Raw genomic sequence first — 27,735 nt, 5'->3', positions numbered from 1 at the left:
AATGATTACATCTGCTTCCATATCTACAGACCAAGTCTTTACAATCAAACTCTATAACCAATATATACAGGAGAACGTCCTTTCAGTTAAGGCGTTTATGTGACTGGCTTCCCCCTCCTCACTCTCCCCAATATGTGTATCAATCAACTAAAATATCTTAGAAAATGGAGCTAGGGAAATGTATGTCAAAACAATTCCTCTAGATAATGGGCCTTGTTAACCAAAAACTCAGCCATTGAAGCAAAAGGACCGATAAGGGCAACTTTGCAGGGTCTGTAGGAGACAAGATGAATAAGATTCTGTTCATAAATGGTTCTTTCTCTGGTTTCAGCTTCATTGGAGAACAACTCATAGCTGTGAAGTTTGTGGAACCAAAACATTTTGAGTCCGTGACCATCTTTTTCTCCGACATTGTGGGATTCACAAAGCTACGTTCGCTCAGCACCCCCCTGCAGGTTGTAAAGCTCCTCAATGACCTGTACAGTTTGTTCAATCACATCATTGCAGCCTATGACATGTATAAGGCGAGCCAGCGGCTCGTAGCTGGGAAGGCAGGCGCTTCCCTCTGCTGCCTCCAGGGCTCGGCTGAGGACGGGTCTGACCCCTGACATCCGCCAGTAGGAAGGGTCCTTTTCAGTCATGTCACTTTGTGGCAGAAACTCAATATTTTATGTCTGTTTGTCTTCTTGGAAAAGGTCTTGATTAGTCATAGAGGTATGCATTCGTAAGCTTCGCTAGTTGTTTCCTCTGTTTTCCTCCATTATTTTAACTCACGGCAAACACTTCTCTCAAAGAGGCATTGATCTTCTCCTGGCTAATTCCTCCCCTTCCCTCCTGAATACATTTCCTTCAGATTCAGAGAGGCTCATATTTATTCTCCTTTAGAGGTTGTCTTTGGATCTCATGCAGGTCTCACTTCTGTTAATTACAATCCTTAACAATTTAGGGCAAATATGGACTCCCAAGGTTAGACTATTGGACTAAAGGGAAGACAGCAACATGCACCTGCCTGGTATATGAATACGGCCACCTAGAGGAAAACAAAGTTTTTGGTGGGAAGGAGAGCAAAAACAGTAATAATCTGGCTTTATTCAAGTGGTGGTGGTGACGGCTGCTTTATGTGTTTTCTGACTTTTTAGATGGGGTCAGATCGTGACCCCCAGGGACAATATTGTGTGCAGGTGCTCACACATTTCTGGTGGCAGCCACAAGTGCCCCAATTCTGACCACAGTCCCAAGGCTCTGCCTCCATCTGCAGTCCCAGGGGCCAGTGAGATTTGGGGGACAGTGTGGTCATATCTTGGTGACACAATGACACATCCTCAATGATTATCCCCCAGAGTTCCCCACAAATGATGCCTCTGTTTGAGGGTGAAAGAAAGGATGGTATGGATAACCTTTAATAAAAGATCACATAGACCCCCCCCCCAAAAAAACTAGAAACCGCCCTGCTTACCAAGGTGTCTTTGGGGACTTTCCTCTTAGGGTTCCCTTCTCCAGTTACGTTTTGTTGGAGCTAATGTTAAAACGAGTTTGCATTTCTAAAGGGGAGAGGTAAGCTAGAAGCAAGTTAGACTGATTGACTGGTTAACTTCGTATAATTTGGGGGTAACCAGGGGAGAGGTATTTTACTGCCTGGTTACTACCTGAAATTCTAGTTTTATCATGTCTTTGGATTCTGCTAAAATGCAAATGTGTCTGGAAAGGGCTGTAACTTTATGATTCTCCCCATCATTTATTTTTCTATTGTGATTGAAGGGTCTGAAAGGTGATTTTATTAGAAGGATTAGGGAGAAAAGGACAGATCAGCCAAACACATACATTTATACACATGTGTCTATAATGTGTAATGACACATACATTTATATACACGTGTTATGTACGTGTGTACTCTTCTCACCAGTACACTGCTGCCTGTCTGGTTCTGAGCCTGGGCAGGGGAAATCCAGGCACCACCACTGTGTACTTGGGAGGAGGAAGTAGTGACTGTGGGGAGAAGGCTTTAGGGAAGGAAGCTTTGCCGAAAACTAGGTCAAGGGCAGGGAATGGAGGGAATGCTGAGACTTGCATAGGGTGGAGGTCAAGGAGTATGACACCCAACGTATGGGGGGTCAAAACTGGGGACAAATGAGGGGTGTTGGTCTCTGATCCCACCCCCACCCTTGGCCTCCTTTGTGGAAAACAAAGGTCACTTTGTTGCTTTATTCTCAGGTTGAGACCATTGGAGACGCATACACGGTGGCCAGCAGACTTCCCATCCACAATGGGAGCCAGCACGTGCACGAGATTGCCACCATGTCCCTGCACTTCCTCAGTGCCACCATCCACTTCCAGACTGGGCATTTGCCCAAGGAGAAGCTCAGGCTCCAGATTGGCCTCCACACAGGTAGACAGAGCTGACGGCAGGTGGCTGTGTGGTCCAGGCATGATGACAGGTAGTTCTTGGCTTGAGTTGTAGGCCCGAGGTTTCTAGGAACCTGGATGTTGACTGGTAACGTCTTCAGGGGAAACAAGAGATGAACTTGTCTCTGCACGTGCCTTTCCAGTTAGCTAGACTGCCTGGTAGCCACAAGGACACACAACAGCTCCAAGGTGTTGAGCCAAAAATAAAGAAGAGTCCTCTAGTGAGGGCCATTGTGAGGGGCTATATCCCCTCCATTCCTCTGTGTCCAAGGCCCTTGGATATGTTGTGTGTCAACTCAGGGGCATGTGGTCTGTGCAGATGTGGCCCATACTTGGTTTAATGCTCTTCTGTTACTGTTAAAATTCTTGATGATCTTTGAACAAAGGGTCCTATATTTCCATTTTGCACCGGTCCCCACAAATTCCTTAGGCAGTTATGCTCCTAGATTTCCTCCAAGGCTCAGACTAAGATAAAAACTGATCCTTAATCGGAAGTAATCACTCCAAATCGTTGGCTTTGTTTACAGCTCAAGTTCATGATTAGCACAGTCATTGATTGATCTTGTTGCTTTCCACCAGGAGTTTGTGGGTTCTGTCAGTCGCTTCTCCATGGACCCTCAGACGTATTACCAAACTTTGCCCCAAGAAGGCACTTAAGAAATACTTGTTGAACAGCATTTGTTGACTTTATATGTACTGTGGCGTCCACAGCCTTGGGAAATGCAGACGGTTCTGCCCTTTGGTTCTCTGTTCTTCAGGTCCTGTGGTGGCTGGTGTGGTAGGCATCACCATGCCCAGATACTGTCTGTTTGGGGACACTGTGAACGTGGCATCCAGGATGGAGAGTAGCAGTTTGCGTGGGTATCACTGACAGTACGTCATAGACACAATATTGCTGTCCCTCCAGTCCCCTATCTTGCACCGCGGGATATTGTTTTGTTTTTTTTTGTGTGTTTTTTTTTTTTTTTTTTGGCCGAGACTGGGTTTGAACCCACCACCTCCAGCATATGGGACTGGCGCCCTATCCCTTTGAGCCACAGGCGCCGCCCAACCACGGGATATTGTTAGAAGACACATTTGCATTCTGCCTGCTGTTTTCCATCTGGAGGATAAGTTCATTACCCACTTCAGGCAACACTGATAACAGGCTTTGTAGACAGGGCTTTGTACTGTGCTTGCTACATAAACACACCTGGCCTCCTCCTTCTAAGACTGTTCATTCTAACGAGTCTCTCACATACGCACACATAATGTAATTATTTCAATGGAGAGCAGGAGTCAGAAAAACTCTGTACAGGAAAGACAGTAAATACATTAGGCTTCAGGGGCTACAGAGTCTCTGTCACGACTATTTAATTCTTCCATTGCAGCTTGACAGTAGTTGTAGACAATCTACAGGGTGTCTATGAAGTTTGTGTGCAATTTAAAATAATATTATGTTGTTAATGGACACCCTATATAATGAATGGCGTGGCCATGTTCCAATACATCTTGGTTTTTAAACATAAGCACTGGCCTGGATTTGGCCCAGGGGTGGTAATTTGCCCATCCCTGATGTAGATTATATTCTTGGTGGTGCAGAAGGAATCTATGGCTGGATACTCTAGGGGATGTCACATCCTTTTGCTTTACAGTCATTTTATTAGATTCACTATTGATAGATACATTGATGCCATTTATCAGTCAAGACATGTAAAAAAAATTAGTGATTAAAATTTCAAAGAGTTTTGGTTAATATTATTTTAAGTTTATAAATTTCCTACAATCTATAAAAATACACGCACAAAATTTTGCCCTCTGATTATTTTCATTGTCAAAGTTAACCGAGTCTCAGACACAAATTGAAGCCTCTCTCAGATTTAAATCTTTTTTCTTTTTTAAGTAAAGATTTTTAGAATACTTTTTTTTTTTTAAGGCAGAGTTGTTTATATAGGTTCTAAACCTAATTCCAATTGCATTTCTGGTCACAAACTTCATTTTCAGTAACGTGTCCCGGCTCTGGTACCATCCCAGGGAGATGACTAGCCCAGGGAACCTTCCATCCATGAGGATTACCAATTTGCAGACTGATTGGTTCTCTCCCCTGTTTCCAATCTGAGTTTAGAAACATACAGAGGTCTGAGGTGCTCCCAACAGTGTCTCAGCAATGCCAGTGGGATTGGGGGGCCCAGCCTTCACCCACACTTCAGAGGTTGTGATTGATTGGCTTAACAAGAAGTCCTGATGATTAGAGAATTTGAGGCTGGTCCCACTGATGAGTGTCTAACTAGGCCATGATGTTTCGTGGCAGCTGTCCGAATCCAGGTCTCCCAGAGCACGGCAGGTGCCCTGCTGGCAGTGGGAGGGTACGAGTTGCAAAAGAGAGGCACCAATCCAGTCAAGGTAAGATGGCGGCACCCCACCTAATCCTGCCCCTTTGTGTCTCTGATAGACATGTTGAGGGACTCGGTGGCATGAACGAGGGAATGAGTCTCCACAGCGTGATGCGTAGAGACCTGAAAAGTCTCTCTGAGGCTCTCGCGACTGCCAGTCTTCTTCCTTTAGTTCCCTCAGATGGTCAAACATGGAACCTCCTGCAGAGACCACCTTAGTCCCACCCGGGCTGCCCCCTTATGGGATGCTCCTATCTCTGCTACACATCTCTGCTCCCTTGGCTTCCTCTCAAACCCTCCAGTCCAGTTCTTCACACAAAACATCAGCAACACCGGCCCAGGGATTACAGTATCTCATTTCCTCTGTCTCCTCACCTGAGTCTAAAGTGGCCAGGCAGAGGGGAGGAAGAGCTGAGGTTAGCCTTGGAGGGACTAGAGCCTCACCTCTATACAGTAAAAGAATAGCTCCCTTTTTCTTCATCCAGGCCTTGGTCTGTATGTGAATGTGCCCCAATACAGTCTCATCTTCCCTTTCCAAGGCAAGGGGGAGGGGCAGGTGCTCCTCCTGAGATGCTCGCAGTGGGAGTGGTGGGTGGTCACTGTGACACAGGGTGTTGGGGTGGGAGTGAAAGGGAAAGGAGTGGCACCAACCCCCCACCTGCCGAGCCTGACCCAGGCACACTGTATCCAATCAATGGGCTTCAGGTAAGAAGAAGAATGTTCTAGAAGGCAGCAGTGTAGACCTAGCTTAGAATCCTGTCCTGCTTGCTTTTGTTGTCTGCAAAATGGGAGTGGTGATAATACTGCCCTAGAAGGGTGGGTCTGAGGAATAATGGTGGACATGGATGTGAGGGGCTTCACCTGGTGCCCCACTCATCCTAAGAGTTCAATATCTTTCTTCTTTTTTTTATTTTATTTTTTTATTATTACATCATAGCTGTGTACATTAATGCGATCATGGGGCACCATACACTGGTTTTATAGACCGCTTGACATATTTTCATCACACTGCTTAACATAGCCTTCCTGGCATTTTCTTAGTTATTATGTTAAGACATTTATATTCTACATTTACTAAGTTTCACATGTGCCCTTGTAAGATGCACCGCACACCTGCAGTGCATCTTCTTTTTTTTTTTTTTTTAAGACAACATTTTCTTTGCAACATTCTTTAGTCTCCACAAGCCCTCACACCATAGGCTATTGTTGACTGTCCACTCAGGCCTAAGAATATCATCAGGATTCCATGGGGAAAGAGGCCTTTCCCTCACGGAGGCAGCTCCGGTGGCCCCAGAGGTCCCGCATCACAGGCAGCCCCCTCCTGTGTTCCCTCAGCACCTGCCTTTGCCTCCCACTGGGCAAAGGAGAGCAGACAACTTTCTGGTTGAAAGGCAAGGAAGGCTTCACTATTGCACTCCCTGAATTTACTGAGGAAGAAGCTCAAGTCCCAGAGATCTTGGGAGGTGAGTTCTTTCTTTTAGAATGTGTGTGGAGCCACAGGCAAGTCTATCCTCCTTCTGGAAACATTGAGTATCCCATTTAAGAGGTGTGGTTTTGGGGTGTGAGTTAAATCCTCACTAGGGGGCACCATCAGGCCGGCTGGCTCTTCCTACCCAAGCGTTTGGCACCAGAGAAATGGGGACTCTGAAGACTGTGAGTTCATTTCCTGGGGGGCTGGGAAATTTCATTCAAATTGCTATGTGCCAAAAATAGCAATATTGAAGAAGATAATGGAGTCCAGAAGTCATGATCCCGAATAAGAGAAGAAGTTATGGAGCACAGGAAGATAAACATTGGTCCACTGGGGCCGATGGACCAATATTTATTTGGGATCATGACTTCTGGACTCCATTTTGCACAGGTGGCCACACAGAGCTGGGATAGATGCACATATACATTGTGTACACACATGTGCAAATACACAAACATATATGTGCATACATCCCAGCTCTGTGTGGCCATCCTAGCTACCACGTACTTCCAACCCATTAACTCCTGAATTTGCAGTGAACCCAGTTTCGTTCTGGGAGAGGGGCAGCCAAGGATGAAGCCAGGGTGGTAGCCCTGCCCTGCCTTTCCTTTGCTAGGTGGCTGCACCCTGAACGTGATGCTTATTTTCCTTATCAGATAATTACCTTTCAAGGCGATAGGAGCCCTTATAGAAGAAGGCATCTTGGGAAAAGGATTATAAGGGGTGAACAATCCCTGAAATCCAACAAGGTAGAGGCTACTCAAGCAGACAGGCTCAGGACATTTGCTGGAACGCCTGATTCCCAGCCCTGAATTTCTGGGAACACTACAGCTTCTAAACACATAATGTCCTGTTCTCAATTTATTTCTTAATTTCTTTCCTATGGACTGAGCAGGAACTCTTACACTCAAGGCTTGAATTTTAAGTGGATTTTTTCATTTATTTCTGAAGAGTTTAATTTAAAATATATCTCCTGCAGAGATGTACCCATCTATTCCTACTATAACTATTTTCTCATCTACACAGAGAAGAGGATTCCATGTTGTTTTCTTGCATGCCTTTAATTAGGTTTACTGAACCATTAATGTATTTACAGTACTTCTTCCTTCATCTCTTGCAACTTCTTACATCTGGATATCTTCTGTACGGTCGCTCCCGAATTTGGCACATGGCAATTTGGATGAAATATTGTGTCTGAGACCTTTTCCTGTTGAACTTGCCATGAGTGAAGGAATGACAACCAGTGAGACCAAGAATATTTTCTTTCTTGCTGAACCTCTGAGCTCCCTTTGTAGAGATATTTTTTGGGCTCTATACTGAAAAAATAAACTACTTTGTGGTGTATTAAATGCCTTTGATACCAAATTTTATAAGAGGCTTGGTAATATAATTGTATTTTCATTGTTACAGGATCTGATCTTCTGAAGGCCTTCAGAATCAAGACAGAAGCTTAGGAGGGAAAGCAGAAGGCATTTATGTCAGGGGACAATTGCGTTTTCTCTTCTCTTATTTGGGATCATGACTTCTGGACTCCATTTTGCTCAACCATGAAAGAAAACAAGGCCTCTGTTATGAGGCCTTAGAGATTTGGACTTGTACCCATCTATCTGTCTATCCATCCAATCATCCATCCATCCATCCATCCATCATCTAACCATCCATCTACCTATCCATCAATATATCTATCCATTCATCTATTCATTCATTCATCAGTCTTTCCACCCATCCAACCGTTCATCCATCCATCCATCCATCCATCCATCCATCCATCCATCCATCCATCCATCCAATCATCCAACCATCCATCTACCTATCCATCTATCCATCTATTTATATGAACATTAATTAATTTGAGGAGCACTTATTAAGCACCTGCTTTGTGCCAGCTATCACACCGCTGGGGGACACAAGAAAACACAACACTTCCCTTGATCTTTAGCTTACAGTTTAAAGGCACACGTAGCTGTTGTATAGTATTGCTATGCACAAAAATGTAGAGGTCACAGCAATCCATTAATTAGCAATTGATAGATGGATAAAGGAATGGGCTCAGAAAAGACACTGGTCTATTACTGTCCCATCTTAATATTTGTATTGTGTGTGTGAGTATCTGTTTCCTTCCAGCCCTAGCCACAGGCTAATATAAGTCATGTTCATGTAATAAAGACTTTTTCACTTCTGCCTTTTTATTGAACATTATAATCATTTGGCATCCAGACACACACCACATAAAAACATACATACACATGTGTGCACACACACATATCATGTTTACACATGCAAACACATAAATGCATATGTGCATCTCTATCTACACACACATAGGCATATAGACACACATGTACGTGTAGGGAGAGAGAAAGCAAGGGAGAGTGTTTAGGGCTCATATCCAGGAATTTTGATAAGAGCAATTTCTTAAATTTATATCCAACGTTTTTTTCTATGTCAGCCAAGGATACCTGGGGAGAATGTACTTTTCCTTAGAGATTTATAAACAGGGATGACCCAAGAGACATTTTCTTCCCGAATGTTAACCATACAAAACGGCTTTCCCTCCTTTCCCCCCTACAGAAACCCAGCACTGGAGTTTTTGAAATGTAAATGTAGGATAGAAGAATTATTATACAAGTCTGTGGTATACATGTGAGTCCAACCATCTTTAGTGGTAGGTACCCCTGGGAAGGTTGAAGAATTGGCTATCTACATGATATGTTAACACTGTAAACTACAGACATAGGTTATTGGTTTTGGGCATTTATTCCATAGCACCAAGTAGAGATACAAGATCATAAAAAGTAATGATAAAATAAGGCAAAATTAATACCACATTGTTTTACTCTGACAGCTAAGGATTTGTGAATATGGCTACAAGTATGTTATCAAGTATGTTATTTAAGAGTTTTAAACTAAGAGCAATAAAATCTGTTGCCTGTTTTTCCTGATGAAAAAGAATTGTGTGTTTACAAAAAGATTCCCAAACTGGCTGGGAGCACCAGCTTAGAGAACAAGTTTAGGCCGTAATGAGTCATCTTTAACCTATTGCTACATAAACATCTATTTGATATCTCTAGAGATCTGATAACTAATTTAGTTTCTGAGTTCACCCACAAAAGTTGTAAAAGAACCATTAACTGTTAGATTGCAAAACTTCTGAAATATGTTAAATACAGAAAGACAAACTGACGTGTTGTTTTCAAACAGTAAGCCTGCTAATTAAGTCTATTAAAACTCTGGTTTTCCCTACCACACTCCAGGATTGTTTCCTTCAGTTTTCATTTCATTGACAATGTCAATTATTGAGGCCAGCATATTCTGGATTGCTGGGGCGACCACGATCCGAGGGTGCGCCACCTCGTGATTTCATTGGTACATTTGCATTTGTGTTTCTGATCATTTGTTGGTTCCATTCTAAAGGTCATAAATGAATGAGACAAAACCAGATGTGGGCTTGTGTGTTTAAGCAAAGGCTAAATGAAGTCAGAACATTCCATACAAATGAAGATTTCTTAGTAGAACAAATAGAGAGCTTTGAGCGTCACAGGGCATGTGCAGAATTTGGTCACCATGCTCAGAGAACCTGTGTCATGGGAGTCACTCCACAGTCATGTTGCAAGTAGTGGTTTCATTTGGGCAATGCTGCGTACTTGTGTTCAGTGAATGTGAGTTTTATTCTGTTTGTAGTTTTACTTCTATTTAATTTGTAATTTTCTTTTGAATTTAGATGTTTATATCAACTATGAAAATGAGGAGTTTATAGATCTGTATCATGTTTGTGTATATTTAAGAAACCCTATAATAAAAACAAATTAGGTTAGTACTATGGGCTCTCAGGAATTGGCTTCCTTCAGTTTTGAGCACAGCTATTGCATTCCACTAGGATTCCCACCTCATCTCCCACATGACTGGTTGAATGGGTGGAACTTCCTGCCTGGAGCTCAGCTCTGGCTCTTAGGTAGAATTATACAGACTCAACAACAAAGTCCCGTTTCAGCAAAGGTGGCTATTCCTGTGCTTTCTGTATTTAGCGCTGACTTTGTGGTTATGTCCTACATTCTCCACAAAATGCTCAGTTGCCCTTGATTGGGTGTGCTAATCTTTTAAAATTAGAACATCTTTCAAAGGAGTACACGGCAGCTCAGACTCGAATCTGGGGAAAGGAGACCGCCCCGCTGGCTGCAGGGGAAGGGTACAGGAAAGTGACAGGGAAAAACCACAGAAAAACCATCACTGAATTCACAAAAAGCACTGGGACACATATTTGGCAAAATGCTGTTCTCTGCTCTGTAGTCTTCCATTTGTCTGTTTGGCAGCACAGTAAATGTGAGCTTGTCATTTGCTGGCTGAGGACGACTTTGGGGGCCGGAGCTGCAGCTGCCCGGCTAACTCCTCGAGCAGGGCGCAGATCCCCAGCATCATGATGAGGTGGTGGAGCACACCTGTGGACCAGAGCGGGCAGGGACGGTGCTCAGCAGCAGTTCTACCAGGGCAGGGCAACTCCACGAAAGGGTTAGCAGAGTCAATTTAGGGGGCCCAAGTAGGTTTTCACAAACTCTGCATGTTTTATACCAAGACAGTTTTGCTCATCCCTTTGGGGATTTGGTAGCTCACAGTATCAGTGCAAAGTACAAGAACCTGGGTCATGGACCTTGGACAGATGGGAGTCTAAACCTTGATCATATAGACATGATGTGTTTTATTCCAGAACTTTCTTTAAAGATTATAATCCAAGATCGAAGTTTTAGAAGTTGATTTGCATGATTTTTCTGTAATTATGAGAGCAAAGTCTACCTCTGTAGAGTTTGGTAACTAATGGAAACTGTCTTACCCCACTCCTTAAGTAGTCGCCACCTCCTCATCATTCAGGGGAGATCTTAGGTCTTAGCTGCAATGTTTTTTCCTCTAAGAGTCTAGGGGCTTCCCTGACGGCTCTCTAATCCAGGTGCCCCTCATAGCCCACATACTTTACACATTGGAAAGGCAGGGGCTTTGCCTGTCTCATTCACTGTGGTGGCCACAGTGCCCAGCACAGTCATCATAGCGAAGGTTGACCTCTGCTGTAAGTCTGCTGTGTGCTTGGGATCATTGCTCTGTGCTCTTTGCTGTCATTAAATATTCATACAACCATGAATGATAGGACCAATTTCACAGAGGAAACTGGACAGCAAAGGGGTGAGGTCATTGACAAAGTTCACTCAGTTCAGGAGAGACAGAGCTATACCAAGAATTCAAATATTTGTTGAAGAACAGGTCATTGAAAATCATGTTCTCCAAGTGCAGAGACCCTGGCAAAACCATTGGGTGACGGCTTTGCTGAGACTTCCGGTTCTGCTCCACCAGTGTGTCCTAGCTGCCCTCTTCAGAGGCTAAGGGCTGGCTGGAGAGAGACCACTTTACCTCTGTCCCCCACCTGCTCCGGGGTGCTTTAATGTGTAATTTTCAATCCTTAAAAGTTTGGCTGGGGCTAAAGTTAAGCTTCTTTGAAAACACATGTCTGCCTTTTAACAGCATTGCCCCGTGACATTTTCCAGGGTATCTCTTTTCCTTACCTGAGAGGCTATAGAGACTTGAAAATCCCCTGCCTGTAGTGAGTAAAGAGAGAAAATGCAGAAGGTTTAAGAAAAGATCATGGAAGGAAAAGTCTCAGAGCTATTTCTAAAACACAAACTGGACTGTGTCTTCCCCAGGCATCCCACTGCCTTGAAGACAAAGTTTATACCATGGTTTACAAAGACTTCCTTTCACATTTGCTCTCTAAGGCATGGGTTAACTTTCTGGACAGGACCAGACAGTAGTTGCTGTCAGCTTTGTGGGCCTGTAGTCCATCTCCACTGCCTGTCGGCCACACCGTTGTCATAACGTGAGTACAGCAGTACACGATATCTAAATGAATGAGTTTGGCTGTGTTCTAACAAAACCTGCTTTATAGACACTGAAATATGAATTTCATATAACTTTGATGCCATGAGACATTGTTCTTTTCATTTCTTTGGAGCCACATAAAGATATAAAAACTGTTCTGAGCGTAAAAGCTGCACAAAGTCAGGTGGCAGCAAAGTCACTGCTGGGCGCCTGTGCTCTGAGCTGTCCCTGCCGCAGCCTTCTGCCCACCCTTCCTGTCCCACCCTCCTTCAGGCCATACTTTAAGATTGTCAGCCAAGGTCTTTGATAAGCCCAGGTTGGATCCTCTTTCCATCTACAGGTATTTCCTTTATCCAAAATACTTGCGACCAGAAGTGCTTCAGATTTCAAACTTTTATTTTTTTATATATATTTTAAATGTAATTTGTTTTTGAGACAGAGTCTCATTCTGTCACCCTTGGAAAAGTGCTGTGGCATCACAGCTCACAGCAACCTCAAAACTCTTGGGCTCAAGTGATCCTCTTGCCTCAGCCTCCCAAATAGCTGGGACTACAGGTGCCCACCACAATGCCTGGATATTTTTCAGAGGTGGGGTCTCTCTCTGGCTCAGGCTGGTCTCAAAATATCCACTTGAGCTCAGGCAGTCCACCTGCCTGGGCCTCCCAGAGTACTAGGATTACAGATGGAAGCCACTGTGCCAGGCCTAGATTTTTTCTTTTTTAAATTTTGAAATATTTGCAGTATGCCATTTGAGCACCCCTAATCCGAAGATCTGAAATCCAGTGAGCACTTCCTTTGAGCATCATGTTGGTGCTCCACAAGTTCTGGATTTTGGAACATTTTAGATTAGGGATGCACATCCTGTGTTCCCATCGCATCTGCCCTCACCCCCTCTAAGAGTAATCTCCCTCTCTCTTAGTGTTTTGAACATCTCTCTTTTTGCTGGATGATAAGCTCCTTGAGGACAGGGCCTGCAGGCATCTCACTTATTTCTGAAGCCCTGTGCCCTGGCCCAGCCCAGGCATGGTGCTGGACTGTCAGGAAAGGTTTATGGACTTGCAGTGTGACATTCCTGGCACTTTCCAGTTTTATTACTGTCCACTGTGTGTCAGCACTTCCAGAGACATTGGGATTTAGGCCACCCATACATAGAAATTCTCAGGGTAGTGAACGAACCTGGACTCGGGGTTGTGGCTTGCACGTGTCCCCACCCGCTGCTGGAGGCCTCCAGGAGCAGGTGAAGGTTGTGCCCACAGGCACAGCTGGTTTGGCAATTTAGTCAAAATGCTCAAACTGGCTGTGCCTGTGGACGCAGCCTAGCGTGAACTCAAGCATTTGGAAAACAGAGGAGTGGCTTACTCCGCAGTGACAGCTCCACCACCAGGACGCCCCCCGTCTGGTCCCGCAGGAGGCGTTTCCTTTTATCACAGGTCTGGAGACCCAGAGGGGCGGGGAAGGGTGTGGGGGGGTGGGGGTGGTGGGAGAAATGAACAAAGGAGAGAAAAGAGAAACAGAACAAGAGATTTAAGAAAGAGGCATGAACTGGATGGAGTCAAGATTCCCCAGTCAACTGATATTAGTTACCTCGCCAATAAATAAATAATTAAATAACCCTGGGAGATATTTTTCATCCTTTTTCCCAACTTGAGTAAATGGAGAAAGTTTTACTTTGTTAATTTCTCAAGGGGAAGAGATCTTGCTGGGAGGGGTCTTCCACTGGGGAGGGGAGGGTCAAAGGATTGACCCCTGTTTCTTTTGATAAGAGCCATTGTTTTTAATAAGGCTTTTACCTATGGTTACTCTCGTCACAATGAAAAATGTGCTCTGGTTCACTTTCTTTTCTTGCCTTTCTCTTTTTTTAAAAATCTGGTGTCAATCCTCCCCTTTGATCGGCTGTATAACATCTCTGCTTTCTTTCCCTTCTCTTTGTGCTCATAAAGGGATATTTTCTGGTCAAATGAATCGATGGAAATTATAATCTCATTTCTGTTGGACTATGTGGGCAGGTAGCCTCTTTGGAAACACTGAGGTCTCCAGCCCAAAGAGACAGGGAAGCTAACAGTCTGGGGTTCCGCACCCCTTTAAGCAGCTAAGGTGGTGGTTCTGACTTGAGTGAGCACCAGGCTTATGGCAGCTCGTTAAGCACAGATTTTCTGGGCCTTCCTATCACACGGTCAAATCAGCTTTGACCCCGGATCTGGAATTTCTGCAGCATCTTTCTGGAGTTGTACAGATGGCTGTCCAATCAAGACAGAAAATACCCCCCTTCTGAGTTACGTCCAGAGCCTGTTCCTGCTGCCCAGACTTGAGTCTCCCTTGCTCTTTGAGTGTCTGCCCTACCCATTGTTATTTCCTCCAGGAAGCCCTCAGTGCCTGACTACACTGGCTGGTTATGATTTCCCAGCTCAAAATGCAGCCCCCATTTGGGTAGAATTGGCCTTCAGGGCAGAGGTGGCTCACCACAGGGCAGGAGAGTTTCTCACTGTCACAGATGAACGTCTCACAGTGTAACCAGACCTTGGAGAGTTTGGGGATGTTCTGGAACCGGAAAGCGTTGAATTGGAAGGTTGCCCTGTGATCCTTCCCGTTCTCATGCACAAGGACCGTGTCATCCGTGGGGCAGCTGAGGCGTACAAAGGAAGGAAGAGCCAACTGTCACCTCACGGAGCTCTAGCAGGGGCTGCTGGGGCCGATTTACACACACACAGAGTAACACTCCCCATATCTGCACAGGTACCGTGTCCCCCCCCAGGCACTTTGGCTGGCAGCACGTCCCTTGATTCTCATGCCCTGAGGTCAAGTTGAGGAGATAACGAGCTGGACGGGACAGGACTGTTTCTATTCTATAACCAAGGTCTGGCAGGAGGGGAATGATTTACCAGAAGCCACATAGCTGGGTAAGTCACACCTTGGTCCCAAAGTCAGTGGTGCATGTTTCCCAGTGTTGTCACAGACACCTAAGCTCAAGTCACACCCAGTGCATTTCTATGTGTGTATTGGGAATTACAATTTATGTTATGTTATTTGGATCATGTATATGTTGTGTATATAATATATACTTGCCTTTGTAACAACGTGGGTATATTTTTAATATGGGTGGCCATAAAATTTGTGTGCGATTTTAAATAGTGACTTTATGGCCACCCTGTATAAGCACAGAAAAAATGACTGAAGGGAAACCACCTCAATATTAACACTGGCTGAGTATTGAAATTATGGTAGTTTTTTATCTTTCTTTGTATTTTTATATATTTTTCCAAATTCTCTATAATGAGAATATAATATTTGTTTAAAGTTCCAAGATACCAAAGCTAATAATTCAGCAAAAACAAAAAGGACACAGATGGGCATTTATATGAACCAGTGGTTCTCAGCTGAGGGCTGGATGACTCCCAGCGGCATTTGACATTGTGGTTGTCAGGACAAAGGGGATAGGGCTGCTGGCGTCTAGTGGGAAAGGCCAGGTTGCTGCAGAGCATAGGACAGTCCTACAACAGGGAATAATTCCACCCCAAACGTCAACAGTGCCAGATTGAGAAACCCTGGTTTAAGGAAAAATACTTGTTCATTTAACAAAGACAGGCTAATTGCATGTTTAAGTGCCAGTCATTTAACTAGATATTGGGAGTAGACACTGTGGTTCTTGGGATGTACAGGTAGGCCCACCTATACATTCCCAAGAACGTTTTATCTGCAGGTGACAAGGGACGTTTTATCTGCAGGTGACAAGGGGCACCAAAATCTGTCCTCCTAAAGGGAAAGGCGTATGGATTAAAAAGCTTAAGGTCAGTGGGCAGCACCACGGTGGGCCCCAAAAGTCATGCTGCTTGTAGCACCTGTCTTCATTGTAAATTCCACTGAGCACCCCAGAGAGTAGTCCAGTTACCCCAGAGAAACTGACTCTTGTAGGATCATTTGGTCAATTAACCTGAGATCCTCGTATGAACTTAAGATGTGAGTCCTTAAAATAGAAGTTGGCAGCCCGAGTGCCCTACTCATGGTGTCGGCCAGTGGAAAATACTGTAAACTAGAGCTTTGTCAGAGGGTGGGGAGGAGGCTGATAGCATGCAGGCCTAGAGGCCTGGCTCTGCTACCTCTTGGCACTGGTTATGGCACCTGCCCCTGGTGTTGGCCAGCATGGAAGATGAAAGCCACAGGAGGCTCTTAGGCTGTCACTGCCTGAGTCTCCTTCCCCACAAGGGATTGCTCTTTGAGATGGGTACACTGCATTCAGTGCACTCCTTTGCACTGAAAACCTTTTGATGGTTTATCTTGTAATCTCTCCAAGCACTCGTGAACAATCAGTTTTCCCTAAGGGGCCCAGTGTGAACAAAAATCTTCTGGAAGGTTGTGGAAGTGGACTTTCCATTCTCCCCTTTGGCACTGGTCTTGTGCATGTATCTCCAAGCTCAAGGTGCCAGGTCAACTAGGCAGAATATAGAAATTGATCAGGACTTCTTATCTGGCTGTGCTGAAATGCAGATTCCCAGGGTTTCCCCAGAGACCTTCTATCTTGGTCGGTTTGCAACACGCCTGTAGGTGTAGCAGGAGCCCTAGGTGGTTGGTGCATACAGTAAAGGAGTGGTCCCCAACCTTGTTGGCACCAGAGACCTGTTTCATGGAAGACAATTTTTCAACAGACTAGGGATGGGGACATTAGATTCTTGTAAGGAATGTGCAACCTATATCCATTGCACAAGCAGTTAACTGTAAGGTTCACATTTCTATGAGAATCTAATGTCACATTGCTCATGTGACAGGAGGCAGAGCCCAGGTGGTGATATGAGCAATGGGAAACCAGTGGCTGTAAATGCAGATGTGGGTCCCTTGCCTGCAGCTCACTGGCTACTGTGTGGCCAGGTTCTTAACAGGCCACAGACTGGCACTACTGATTTACCACCCAGGATTGGTGACTGCAGCACTGGAGGGTAAAGATCACTTTTTTTACCCTAGCCATATTACACACCTGTCATGTGGGAGCAACAGCACCTGAACTATTTATGGGGAGATGATTCCATGAGTGGTGGAAGCTTTTGCAGAGTATGACCCCTGCCTGAGAGAGGTCCCCAGAGCCTGATGGTAATTTCAGGTCCCTGTAGGTCAGGCATGTATTCCAGAGTTCCTGAAGTCATTTGATAGCATGATTGCTAACAGAACCCAAATGAATAGAATCATTATCAAAGCAGATGTGAAGGAAGCACCCCAATTGAGTCCCCTTTTCTGCAGGGGGCTCTGCTGGGCTGTGTAGGTGTGGCTGTGCCAGGCCACGCAGCAGGTGGTAGCCCAGATCTCCTTGCTAGCTCCAGGCCTCGAGCAAGTTTCTGGGTCTGTCTGTGGCTGTTTCCTCATCCATAAAATCGTGATTATTATATTATCTACTTTAGAGAGTATTTAAAGACATTTGAATAAATTAATATTTATAAAGCACCCATACGGGGCAACAGAGCAATGCCCAGGATATTATAAGAGCTGTGTAAGAATTTATCAAATAAGAATGAAGGTCTGAAGTGGCTCCACCTTTGTTAATTAATTTTCATGTTGTCCCTGGCTCCAATTTTTACTTGGCTTGATGGTTTTGCGTTCTCTGGGCAAAGGCCTCTTTGTTTATTATCCATTGCGTGGATGACGCCCACACCTCCACTCTGGCTCAATCTCCTTTCTGTTTTCCAAAGTTACAATTCTAAGTACTTCTGACAGTTGTCACCTGAAGCTTAAAATGCACATCCCTGACCCGGGGGAATCCATCCTCCTTTATCCCACACGAACTTTCCTTTCCCAGCAGCTGCCCGCACCACTCTCAGCTCTGCAGTACACAGATTTACTGGTGCAAAGCCACCTTTGGCACGTATTTCTCGGATACACCCTCCACCCTCTATCCAATTAGATCCTAAATATTTTTCCCTCTGAGAAAAAGGATAATGGGTGCAGAATAGAGGTAGATAATTAGATGGAAGGAACAATATTTGATAGAACCACAAAGTGACGACAGTCAAAACAATAATTAGGGTATACTTTAACTAAGAGCGGAACTGGAATGTTCCTAACACAAAGAAACGACAAATGCTTGAGGTGATAGATGCCCCAATTACCTTGATTTGATTATTGCACATTCTATGCCTGTATTGAAACATCGTATGTACCCATAAATACAGACAACTATTATGTACCCATAATAACTAAAACAAAAAATAAATTGAGAAAAATAAAAACTTCTCCCTCCCTTTTACGACCATCTTTCTATTTGCTTGGCTACATCATTTCATGTCTTGCATCTTATCATCTCTGTGCAATACCTGCCACAGCCTCTGAGCTAGTCTCCCCACCTTGCACGCACTGTTTCTAACCCATCCTATGTAGGACTTCATATGACGTCCAGACTAGCTTTTCCATAGGGCAGTTCCAACACTACTTCAGTCCTCTACTCCAGATTTTAAAAGCTCCCTGTTATAATTAATAACTTTATAATTTTAATAATTAAAGTCATATAGATTATCCAGCCTCACTTATCCTCTCCTGTGCCTCAATTTCCTCATCTATAAAATGGGGATAATAGTCACAGCACTTTCCTGTTATAAGGCCTCAATGAGTTAATATAGGGTAAAACTCTCAGGATAGCACCTGGTACCTGGAAAGCACAAGGACTATTTCCTAGTACTTGTACTTTGCCTGGGAGCACCGAGGATGTCACTGATGTCACCTCAACAGGCTCTATCTCTGCCTGCCAAATTATCTCAAGGCCGAGTGAAGTAGCCCTGGATACACCTGGCTGCTGTGCTCAGGCCTGTCTCTAGATGGCGGTACCTACCCCTTGTTGATCAGCTGCCACTGCAGGGGATACATGAAGTCAGCAGAGGGTGTGGCCCAACAGCTGTTCAAGACCACTTTAAACCTGGAAATAAAACAACACGGCATCACTTTGAGCCAGAGAGTCTTATGCCTAGAAATATATGGTGGTTAAAAAGCATCTCAGCTAGTCTTCTATTCTTTTGCTCGTGTTTAAACATATAAACCTAGAAGAGATGAACTTACCTGACACTTAACCCTTTGGCTTCTACTCCTGCAAACAGATCTGAGCCAATTTCAGATGTTTCCAGGACAAAGGGGGCTTCTTTCTTGGTGGAGAACTTGGCATTCTTGGGAAGGAAATTGACACTAGATGTTAAGACTTCTCAGACTGAGCAGGTGGGTCTGGCAGGAACAAATGAATTGGGATAGGGTAGGGGTGAGAATTAACCCAAAGATATAAGTGCGTTAGACCAGAGTGACTCTCCAGGACCAGAGCAGCCACAGGTCCTAGGATGCTAGTGCTCTCTTAGAAGGGACAAGGATATCACATATTCTGCACTTGCTGGCTGTGGTGAGACACCTACTGTATATCAATGAGGTTTGAGTGATGGGAAAAAAGTAGAGCCCGGGGATGCCGAGCTCTGAGTTTTACTGAATACGTACTGTGCCTCCCTGCCTTTGTTCACCTCTACCTTTTGCCTGAGTGGATTTCAGCCTGGGATGGAAAGTTTGTCATCTGATTCTCCATAAAATTATAAACAGCAGTAACAAAAACAACCACAACGTATTGATCGCCTACTGTGCATGCAGGACCCTGTCCTATATATTGGGATAGCCTCTATTCAGTATATCGAAATACATTCATGAACAAAAAGCAAAGATATCTGTCTCCAGTGAGCTGGTCAGTCTGTAGCAAGGAAGGCAGACAGTGGTGGGAGGAGCAGACATAGAGCAAGGATGTCTGGTTAAGAGGAAGTTTACCCCTTACATGTCAAACACAGGGACGTTGCTGAGAGGATTCAGAGTCTCTTTCATCTTCTAGCACCTCTTAACGTTATTTTGCACATAACAGGTCCACCATGGCTCCCCAACTCAGTCTTCTAAAAGTCCCATTTGTTAGGCCCTTGCACCATTTAAAATGGTTGCAATAATTAAATAATAACGTTCTTAACCATAAGGATTTACTGGCTTCATATGCAGGCTGAAGTGGCAGATTTACAGTGGTTTGTAAGGCCCCTTGTTATTTTGTAAGATTTCTTATGTTACAGGAGGTCATTTCAGACTTGAGAAGGAACCTGGGGACCACGATGTACTCCTCACCCTGAGGAGCTCTGTCCAACTCCTCCTTCCAGGACCCAGCCAGCAAAATATTCAAATATTGGGATAATGCCTCTACTCATGGGGGAGGCTGCCTGATTCTGTTCCCAAGTGGAGAACAGAACCAGTTCCATGGATTCAATTCCTGAAAAAGAACACTTTGAATGATCAGGCTCTCCACTTTCTCACTCAACATGCAGGCAATGTTTCACAACTTTCTTTATAACGTGAAATTAGCAACTGATTTCCAGATTAAGTAGTCCTGCCTTATCCACAGGGGATATGCTTCTGAAATCAGGGACATACTAAACCCACTGTATACTATACTTTTTGGATCTGGTGCGTGGGGTGGGATAGTCTCTCTGCAGTGTAGAGACAGCTCCTAAGTGGTGAATGAACAGGTAGTATCTATAGTGTAGAAATGCTGGACAAAGGAATGATTCATGCCCCATGAGGAGCAGGGTGGGATGGTGTGAGACTTTGTCATACTACTCAGAACAGCTGTGTAATGTAAAGCTTGTGAATTGTTTACTTCTTGAATTTTCCATTTAGTATTTTTGGACCATGGCTGACCATGGGCCAGCAAAATCTTGGATAAGGAGGGACCTGGAAAGTTTATTTTGGCATCCCTGGAAACATAGAAGTCTACATGAACTACTCACTTATCAAAGAGAATGGATGACCACCTTGAAAACTCCAGTCCCTTCACTTTACTGAAAGGTTGAGTCACAACCAGCTAGTGACACCAGTTAAGGATGGATACACATTGTTTAACAATAGTTCATGTGGAAAAATCTCGAACTTGCTTTTGAAAAAGCAAAAAATTATTCCAGAATCTAGAAATCACCTCTGACCCACTGTGTCCTGCGTTGGTCTGACAAGGTCCGGATTATTGAAGAGCATTTTGATTCTGGGCTTCATTTTTTAAAATAGAGGCCCTGACCAACTGTCGTATTCAGGGAAGGGGGACTAGGTTGGTAAATGAACCACAAATAGTGAGCAGATGTTTGGTTTGTGGGAGATTCTTAGCTGGAGATATTTGAACGGCTGTCAGCAACATAATCATAAGGTATTAGTTCAGAACACAGGTGAATGGGCAGAAGTTTGGGGTGTCAGATTTCATATGCTGATCTAAAATGGGAAGGCCCAAATCACCATTGTCTCTGAAAGAGATGGGGTGGCCACCCCTTAGCAATCCTATAGAAGGGTTTTGGGCTTTGGTGGAAAGTCAGATTTGATCACCTCTGAGGTTTGTTTTGACTCTTTCCGTCTGTGATTTGGGCTTCTATTGTTTGCATTTGTTCCATCCCAAGCTTTTTCTTTTCTCTCAGAGGAAGGATCAGTACTGTTTTGACTGAATAAAAGTCAATCTAACCCCACACTGACACTAATGTTCAGCCTTACAGGGGAGCTAGGAGCCCTCAGAGCTTCCGGTCCCAGTCCACGGGCATGGCTACTTTCTTAAGTACTTATTAAGTCCTTCCTAAAGATCATTTCATGTAATCACTGTAACAAACCTATGGGGTAAATGCTATCATCATCACTGTTTAATAAATGCAGAGATGGACGCCAAAGAGTTTGACTAACTTGCCTAAAGTCACATAACTAGTAAATGTAGAACAAGGCTTCCAACCAATGGCCTGATGGCAAAACCCATTTTCCTAACCAAATGACTGGACCGCTTCGGTAAACTGACTACCTCTATTTGTTTTTTATTGGGAGTCAAAATGACTTTTCTCTGGGAACCAACCATAGGCCATTGGCAAGACTGAGCGGGAAGGCCGTGGGGAGAAAAGAAAGAGGACGCGCTAAGAACAAGCGGTGCTTGTGAAGCCCAGAACTCGGAGCTCTCAGAATCCTAAGCAATTAGCAGGGAGCAGATTCCATTGTGCTGTCTGGGGCACTGCTCTGTTTCTGGTAATTTGATGGAAATATATGCAGGAGCAGTTGTTACTTCAGAAAACACAAGAATGCTCTCAAAGCAGAGGAAGGGAGAAGAAAATGAAAGAAGCCCCACAGGTCAGGATAGGAAACCGAGGTGGGAATATTAGTCAGTACAGACATGTCTGTATCACATGCTCCCTGTTTGCTGGGGTCCTTTTGTCCTGGAGGGGATTGGTGGGCTTCAGCAGAGGCCTGAGCCTCTTTGCTATACTAGTTCAAGGAAGCATCCTGTTAGTCTATTTCCGTCTATCCAGCTTAGAGAGCATGCCTTTTGTTTATTTATGTTTTTAATGAGTTCCTTCCAGTTCTAAGGTTTGGTTTATGTCTGAAACTCAGCCCAACACACTGATGATGGGTGATGATTTTCAACAATCCTGACATCTCTTTATTGCCAAATTATAGATAGATTCATAGGATCTTATCTATAATTTTATCTGGTTAAAATAACAATGATTCCCTTCTAGACATGTACTCAGTAGTAAAGGTAGCCTGTCATTAGGAAGTCCCCTGAGCCTGCTGTCAGTGTGCAGAAGCCTGTATTCCTCTCTGGACAGCCTTCATCAGTGACCGCAGGGGTTTAGCCACCCTGTCATCACCCTGGCGGCCCACACTGTATTTACTTTCCTCTACTGTGGGTCACGGGGCGGGACAAGATTCCTCTTACTTAACCACTAGTGGGAGGTGGCATATCTAGATTCTATGAAACCTTGAAGCTTATATAATTTGGAGATCCCTCTTTAATCTAAAGAATAGAAATTTTCAAAACAAAATTAGGCACATGGCTTTGAAAGGAGCTTGTGCAAGGGACCCTGAAATTTAAGTTTCATCCCCTTCTATGGGAATGACTATTGTTGGGAGATCTAGACTGGGCACTGGTCTGGATCGCCTTATGATCGTGGACTAATCACTTCCTCTGGGCTTTAGATCCTCGTCTGTGAAATGGGCTAGGTTATTCTAAAATCCCTTCCATATCTCCCCTTTGGAGTTCAGCCAGGTTAGTAGTTTCTAGGCAGCAGGTAAAGCAAGTTCAAAGAGTTTAAAGTTGGTGGAGTTCCAGGTAGGACAGTTTTTCCCCTTGGGAAATGAATGGGTTGTACAGGAAGCCCTGTAAGGAGGTCTTCTGGTTTTAGTGATCCGTGTAAAGGTTTGTGTTTCTGCCTGCATCCCCCTCTGGCCAGCTGGGCTAGTGTATCTGTGCATGTCTCCTCGCTGGAAGTGGCAGGCTTAACAAACAAAGCACTCCTTCTACACCAGAGCAGCCGGGCTAGTGGCCATTGCATATTTAGTTTCTCTGGAGCACTTTATTTTGAGAAACATGAAAGTGTGCCTTTAACTTCAATGTCAACATAGGCAGCCTGCCTAAATTTTACAGCAAGGAGTCCCACGAACTGAAAGGTTTCAGAGACCAGAGAATCAGGCAGCAGCCCAACCCTTCTCCTTAGTCCTGTCCCAGGCAGGAAACTCAATTCCCTGTGCCCAGTGTTTTCAGAAGAGCTAGATCCTAAATAGAAATCTATGGAGAGGGTTGCCACGGAAACTAATCATGTTTAAGAGCCCGACACTGGCAGTTTTACTATTGACCTTGCCCTCAGTTTTCTCATCTCTAAAATGGGAAGGTTGGCCTTCTCTCTCTTGTGGCACTGGTCAGCTCTTCTGTCCAGTCTATGAATCTGACTTCTATACCTAGTCTCTAAAGAGGTTTAAAGCTAACCCAAAGCTTACATCTCAACTTGAATTCAAGAGTGAGGCTCTCCATAGAGCTGGGGGAAAGTGAACCCTAAGGAAGCATCCCATCATGTCCTGGGGAGTCCACAGGGCAGTAAGGGAACCTGGGGAGCACTTACAGTGTAGAAGTTGAGAGACAATTGGCTTTCAAATGTGCCCATGCTCCCGTTCTTCACATGGACTGTGGCCACTCTGAAAAGGGTAGAGAATTTTGCATAAGGACTGAAACATGCCTGATTGGTAGGGACTGTGGCACACACGCAAGGCAGCCAGCCCTCTGTGCTGCAGAGCAACTTACCTCTGGTCGAAGGCGGCCTGGTTCACCAGGTACGTGGAGTGGTAGGTACAGGAGAAGGAGTAGTTGACAGGCTGGTTTTTTACGATCACTGTGCTGTCATTGGAAACAATGTGGCTGTAGAAGTGGTAGATGGGTGGCTTATACTAGAAGAAGGAAGAAGGCAGTCAGAGTGGCCCTGGTTCTGGGAAAAGTCAATGGAGACGGGTCAGGACAAAGCCCAGGAGAGAGACATGGATGTTTGCCACTGACGATAGTATGGACTCCTTTTGTCTGTGAGTGAGCTGATAATTTTTGTAAAGAGTTCTTGTGTTGTTCAAGTAAGAGTGTTTAAAATAATCTAGGTTGGTGCTGTATGTATAAAAAAAATTGATATACTCATTGGGCTCTGACCAAAAAGAACTGGCTCAAAAATCTATTGCCCAGTAGTAATTTTTTTTTCCTTTTCTCTCATCCAAGTATCCTAAATTAATGCTTTGCTCATCTCCAATTTCTAGAATGTTACTGTCCAGTTCTTTGCTCTTTTTTCCTTCCCACCATAAGTGCTATTTCTCTTCTTTCTTTTTATTTGTTGAGATAGGGACTTGATCTGTCAACCAGCCTGGAGTACAATGGCATAATCATAGCTCACTGTAGCCTACACTCCTGTGTTCAAGTGATCCTCCTGCCTCAGCCTCCCAAGTAGCTAAGACCACAGGTGTGTGTCACTATGCTTGGCTGATTTTTTTTTTTCTTTTAGACATGGGGTCTCACCATGTTACCTGGGCTGATCTCAAACTCCTGGCCTCAAGTGATTCTCTGACCTCAGCCAACTGAAGAGCTGGGATTACAGGAATGATCCACTGTGCCCAGCCCATAAGCACTAAGTTCTGAGACTCTTCCCTCTGACTTGGACTGTAAAGGCACAGAATATTAGCTGTAAGGGATATTGAATATCCACTTGAGAAGTGACCACCCTAAGGCCATACAGATGATTTCTAGTTCACCTTACCAAGGTATACTCAAAGATGTGATGCTTTGCTAATCCTGCTCGTGACTCTTTCCACCAAACCACTGAATCTTTGTGAGGCTTTTAGGAAGGAGAGGTGGCCCTGGAAGCTCTTTGCTTTCGCCGTCTGAGGTCTGTAGATGTGCAGTCTTCTGGCAGTCCAGGCAGCAGGATTGCTGGACGGCAGCAGGAGGGCCAGAGGGCCCCCCTTACGACTGCACCCTGACTGGTTCTGTGGCCCTGAGAGGGACTTCATCGGGAAGTCTCAGATTTTTCCTCAGTCGCAGGATCCTTGGCAAGAGGATGTTCACGTTTTCTTTTTCTTTCTTTCTTTCTTTTTTTTTTTGAGTTGGAGTCTCGAGCTGTCGCCCTGGGTAGAGTGCCATCGTGTCACAGCTCACAGCAACCTCAAACTCTGGGGCTTAAGCTATTCTCTTGCCTCAGCCTCCCAAGTAGCTGGGACTACAGGTACTCACCACAATGCCTGGCTATTTTTTTCTTGGTGGTGCAGTTGTCATTGTTGGTTAGCAGTCTCGGGCTGGGTTTGAACTCACTAGCCTCGGTGGATGTGGCTAGCACCCTATACACCAAACTACAGGCACAGCTGCATTTTCTTATAATTCTATGATGCTCTACCCTGAGCACTTCACGAGACCAAGTTATGTATTGTTATGTGTTGTGTCATAGTTTAGCTTGTGCCTTTCAATGCTCTTCCAAATACACTTTATCACCACATCAAAGGGCAGAGGTTGACTCATCTAACCCAGGCAGGAACGCAGCTTGTGAGCACAAGCTCAGAACCTGAAGTTCTCCCACTCACAGAAGGTAATCTGGCTAGTTCTGGCAGCAAATGAAGAGAATGAACAACAAGCTACAAGAGTTACCTAAACTAGGCAGAAGAGAAGATTGCAGATCACACTACTATCCCAGTAAGCATCTCACCCTTCGTCCCAGCTACCCAAGAATGAGCAATCTGTTTTAAGCGGCTCTGAATTCTGCAGCCTGGCCTTACCTCTGACTGGGTTCCACAGTAGGACTTGTTTTTAGGAGATAAATCTGGGATCACAAATTGGTAGTAACCTCCTTCGTGCACCCCATTGTAGCACAGCCCTCCCAGAGCCAGCTGATGTACTTCCCATCCATAAGGACACTCGGGGATTTTGGTGATGATGGTTTTGGGATAGCAAAACACAAGAATGACATCTGGAAAGGAGACATGCAGTTTGAAGTCAGATTAGCTAATCGTATTAATCTACATAAAGATCCGTGGATTCCTGTCACACGCAAACTAGCTGAGCAGTAGGTTAAAATAAAACTATCCTCCTACTGTGCACTGGCTGGGGTGAACGTTTTCCCCGAACTTGGGTGATTGAAGTTCCACCTTTATACTTTTTTCTATATCTATTTAATAACTGTACTACTTTCATATGTATTTAAAATTGGTCCATTTCAAAACTTTAACTTTATTTTAAGGAGTGTACCTGTGAAGCCACAGATTAGATGTATTGTGCACTTGTAGTACACACACACACACACACACACACACACACACACATATATTTAAAATCTCCATGAAAACGAGCACTTAACTTAAAATTTTAAAGTATCGATTTCATACAAAATATTGTAAAACACTGATATATGGCACAGGACAGACTCTCAACAGTCAAATAAAAAATGTGAAAGTGTTTTAAATACATGTATATACAGAGCGAGAAGGAGAGGAGAGAGGGAGATACAGCAAGCATTCTCTAATTTTAAAAAAGTCTTAAAGTTTATCCGTGTAACAAATTGCACTTGTACTTCTTAAATTTATACAAAAAAAAAAAGTCTAAGTTCATCTAATATATTTTTGTTTCCTGTGGGAAAAGAGTGATTGGCACTGGGGGGCTTCTGTGCTTTCTACTTGGCCACATTATTGCATTTTTATACAAAGATGAGCACAGAGCTCTGCGCATTGCAAAGGAAAGCTTCAGGAAACGTTTCTTTCTAGGAAGATAGATTGGCACCAGGGCATACCTGCTTTGTTCGGAGTGCAGGACTTCGCAGAGGCTTCCACAAAGATGGCCAGCAGGACAAAGACCCTTGTCACCATTGCTTCTCAGCTCTGGTCTTTGCCAGGTGGCCAAACCAAGCTGGCCGAATGTTTATGATCTTTCCAGGGCCCGGGCCTTAATCATGCTAGGTCAGAAACATGAACAAACAGTTAAAATCAAGGTTAAGAACAAAACAGCACACATGGTCTTGGGGGGAATTTCCAAGGGAGACCAATGATGCCAATCCTGTTTCTAAGGCTCCCTTTTTAGCACTGAGAGGCAAAAAGTGGGGCTCGTACCACTGGGCGCGTCAGTGACACATGCGGTTGCCCATGGTCCCGTGTTCCACCGTCTCAGCCCTGTGGATGCTGCCTCTGCTCCCCAAGTCCCTATCCCCAGCCCCAGCTTAGCTTTATATAGCCCGACGGTGTAAAAGAAACCGACTCCAGATAAGTCACAATGAGTGTGCTTATCCCCCGTGGGGGGAATAAAAGGCAGCTCGCACAGTAATCCGATGGGAAGCTCAGTTACCATTTGGG

The 27,735-nt window shown here is 44.5% G+C and overlaps 2 protein-coding genes across 2 annotated transcripts in view; one reads left to right on the top strand and one right to left on the bottom strand.

The window, feature by feature from the left end:
• The window catches only part of LOC128581133 (guanylate cyclase 2G-like), a 61,325-nt gene extending 53,081 nt beyond the window's left edge, over positions 1-8,244 (top strand). Inside the window, 6 exon segments of the mRNA XM_053583518.1 lie at positions 332-524; positions 2,212-2,386; positions 3,162-3,260; positions 4,694-4,784; positions 6,132-6,238; positions 7,657-8,244. Of these exon segments, the coding sequence (XP_053439493.1) occupies positions 332-524; positions 2,212-2,386; positions 3,162-3,260; positions 4,694-4,784; positions 6,132-6,238; positions 7,657-7,700 (709 nt within the window). The 3' untranslated portion in view covers positions 7,701-8,244.
• Positions 8,245-10,575: 2,331 nt separating this feature from the next.
• On the bottom strand, positions 10,576-27,340 carry TECTB (tectorin beta). Its single transcript, XM_053583517.1, has 10 exons — positions 27,180-27,340; positions 26,173-26,363; positions 24,176-24,318; positions 23,997-24,069; positions 19,135-19,238; positions 18,911-18,994; positions 14,566-14,728; positions 13,465-13,537; positions 11,793-11,825; positions 10,576-10,682 (listed from the first exon to the last, which is right to left on the bottom strand). Exons 1-10 carry the CDS (start codon positions 27,253-27,255, stop codon positions 10,576-10,578), a joined length of 1,047 nt encoding a protein of 348 aa, XP_053439492.1. The 5' UTR covers positions 27,256-27,340.
• Positions 27,341-27,735: the final 395 nt, after the last annotated feature.

The sequence above is a fragment of the Nycticebus coucang genome, chromosome 3 (assembly GCF_027406575.1).
Source record: "Nycticebus coucang isolate mNycCou1 chromosome 3, mNycCou1.pri, whole genome shotgun sequence".
NCBI lineage: Eukaryota > Metazoa > Chordata > Mammalia > Primates > Lorisidae > Nycticebus > Nycticebus coucang.
Note: the sequence above shows the minus strand (reverse complement) of the source record. Positions and strands in the feature narration are given on the sequence as shown.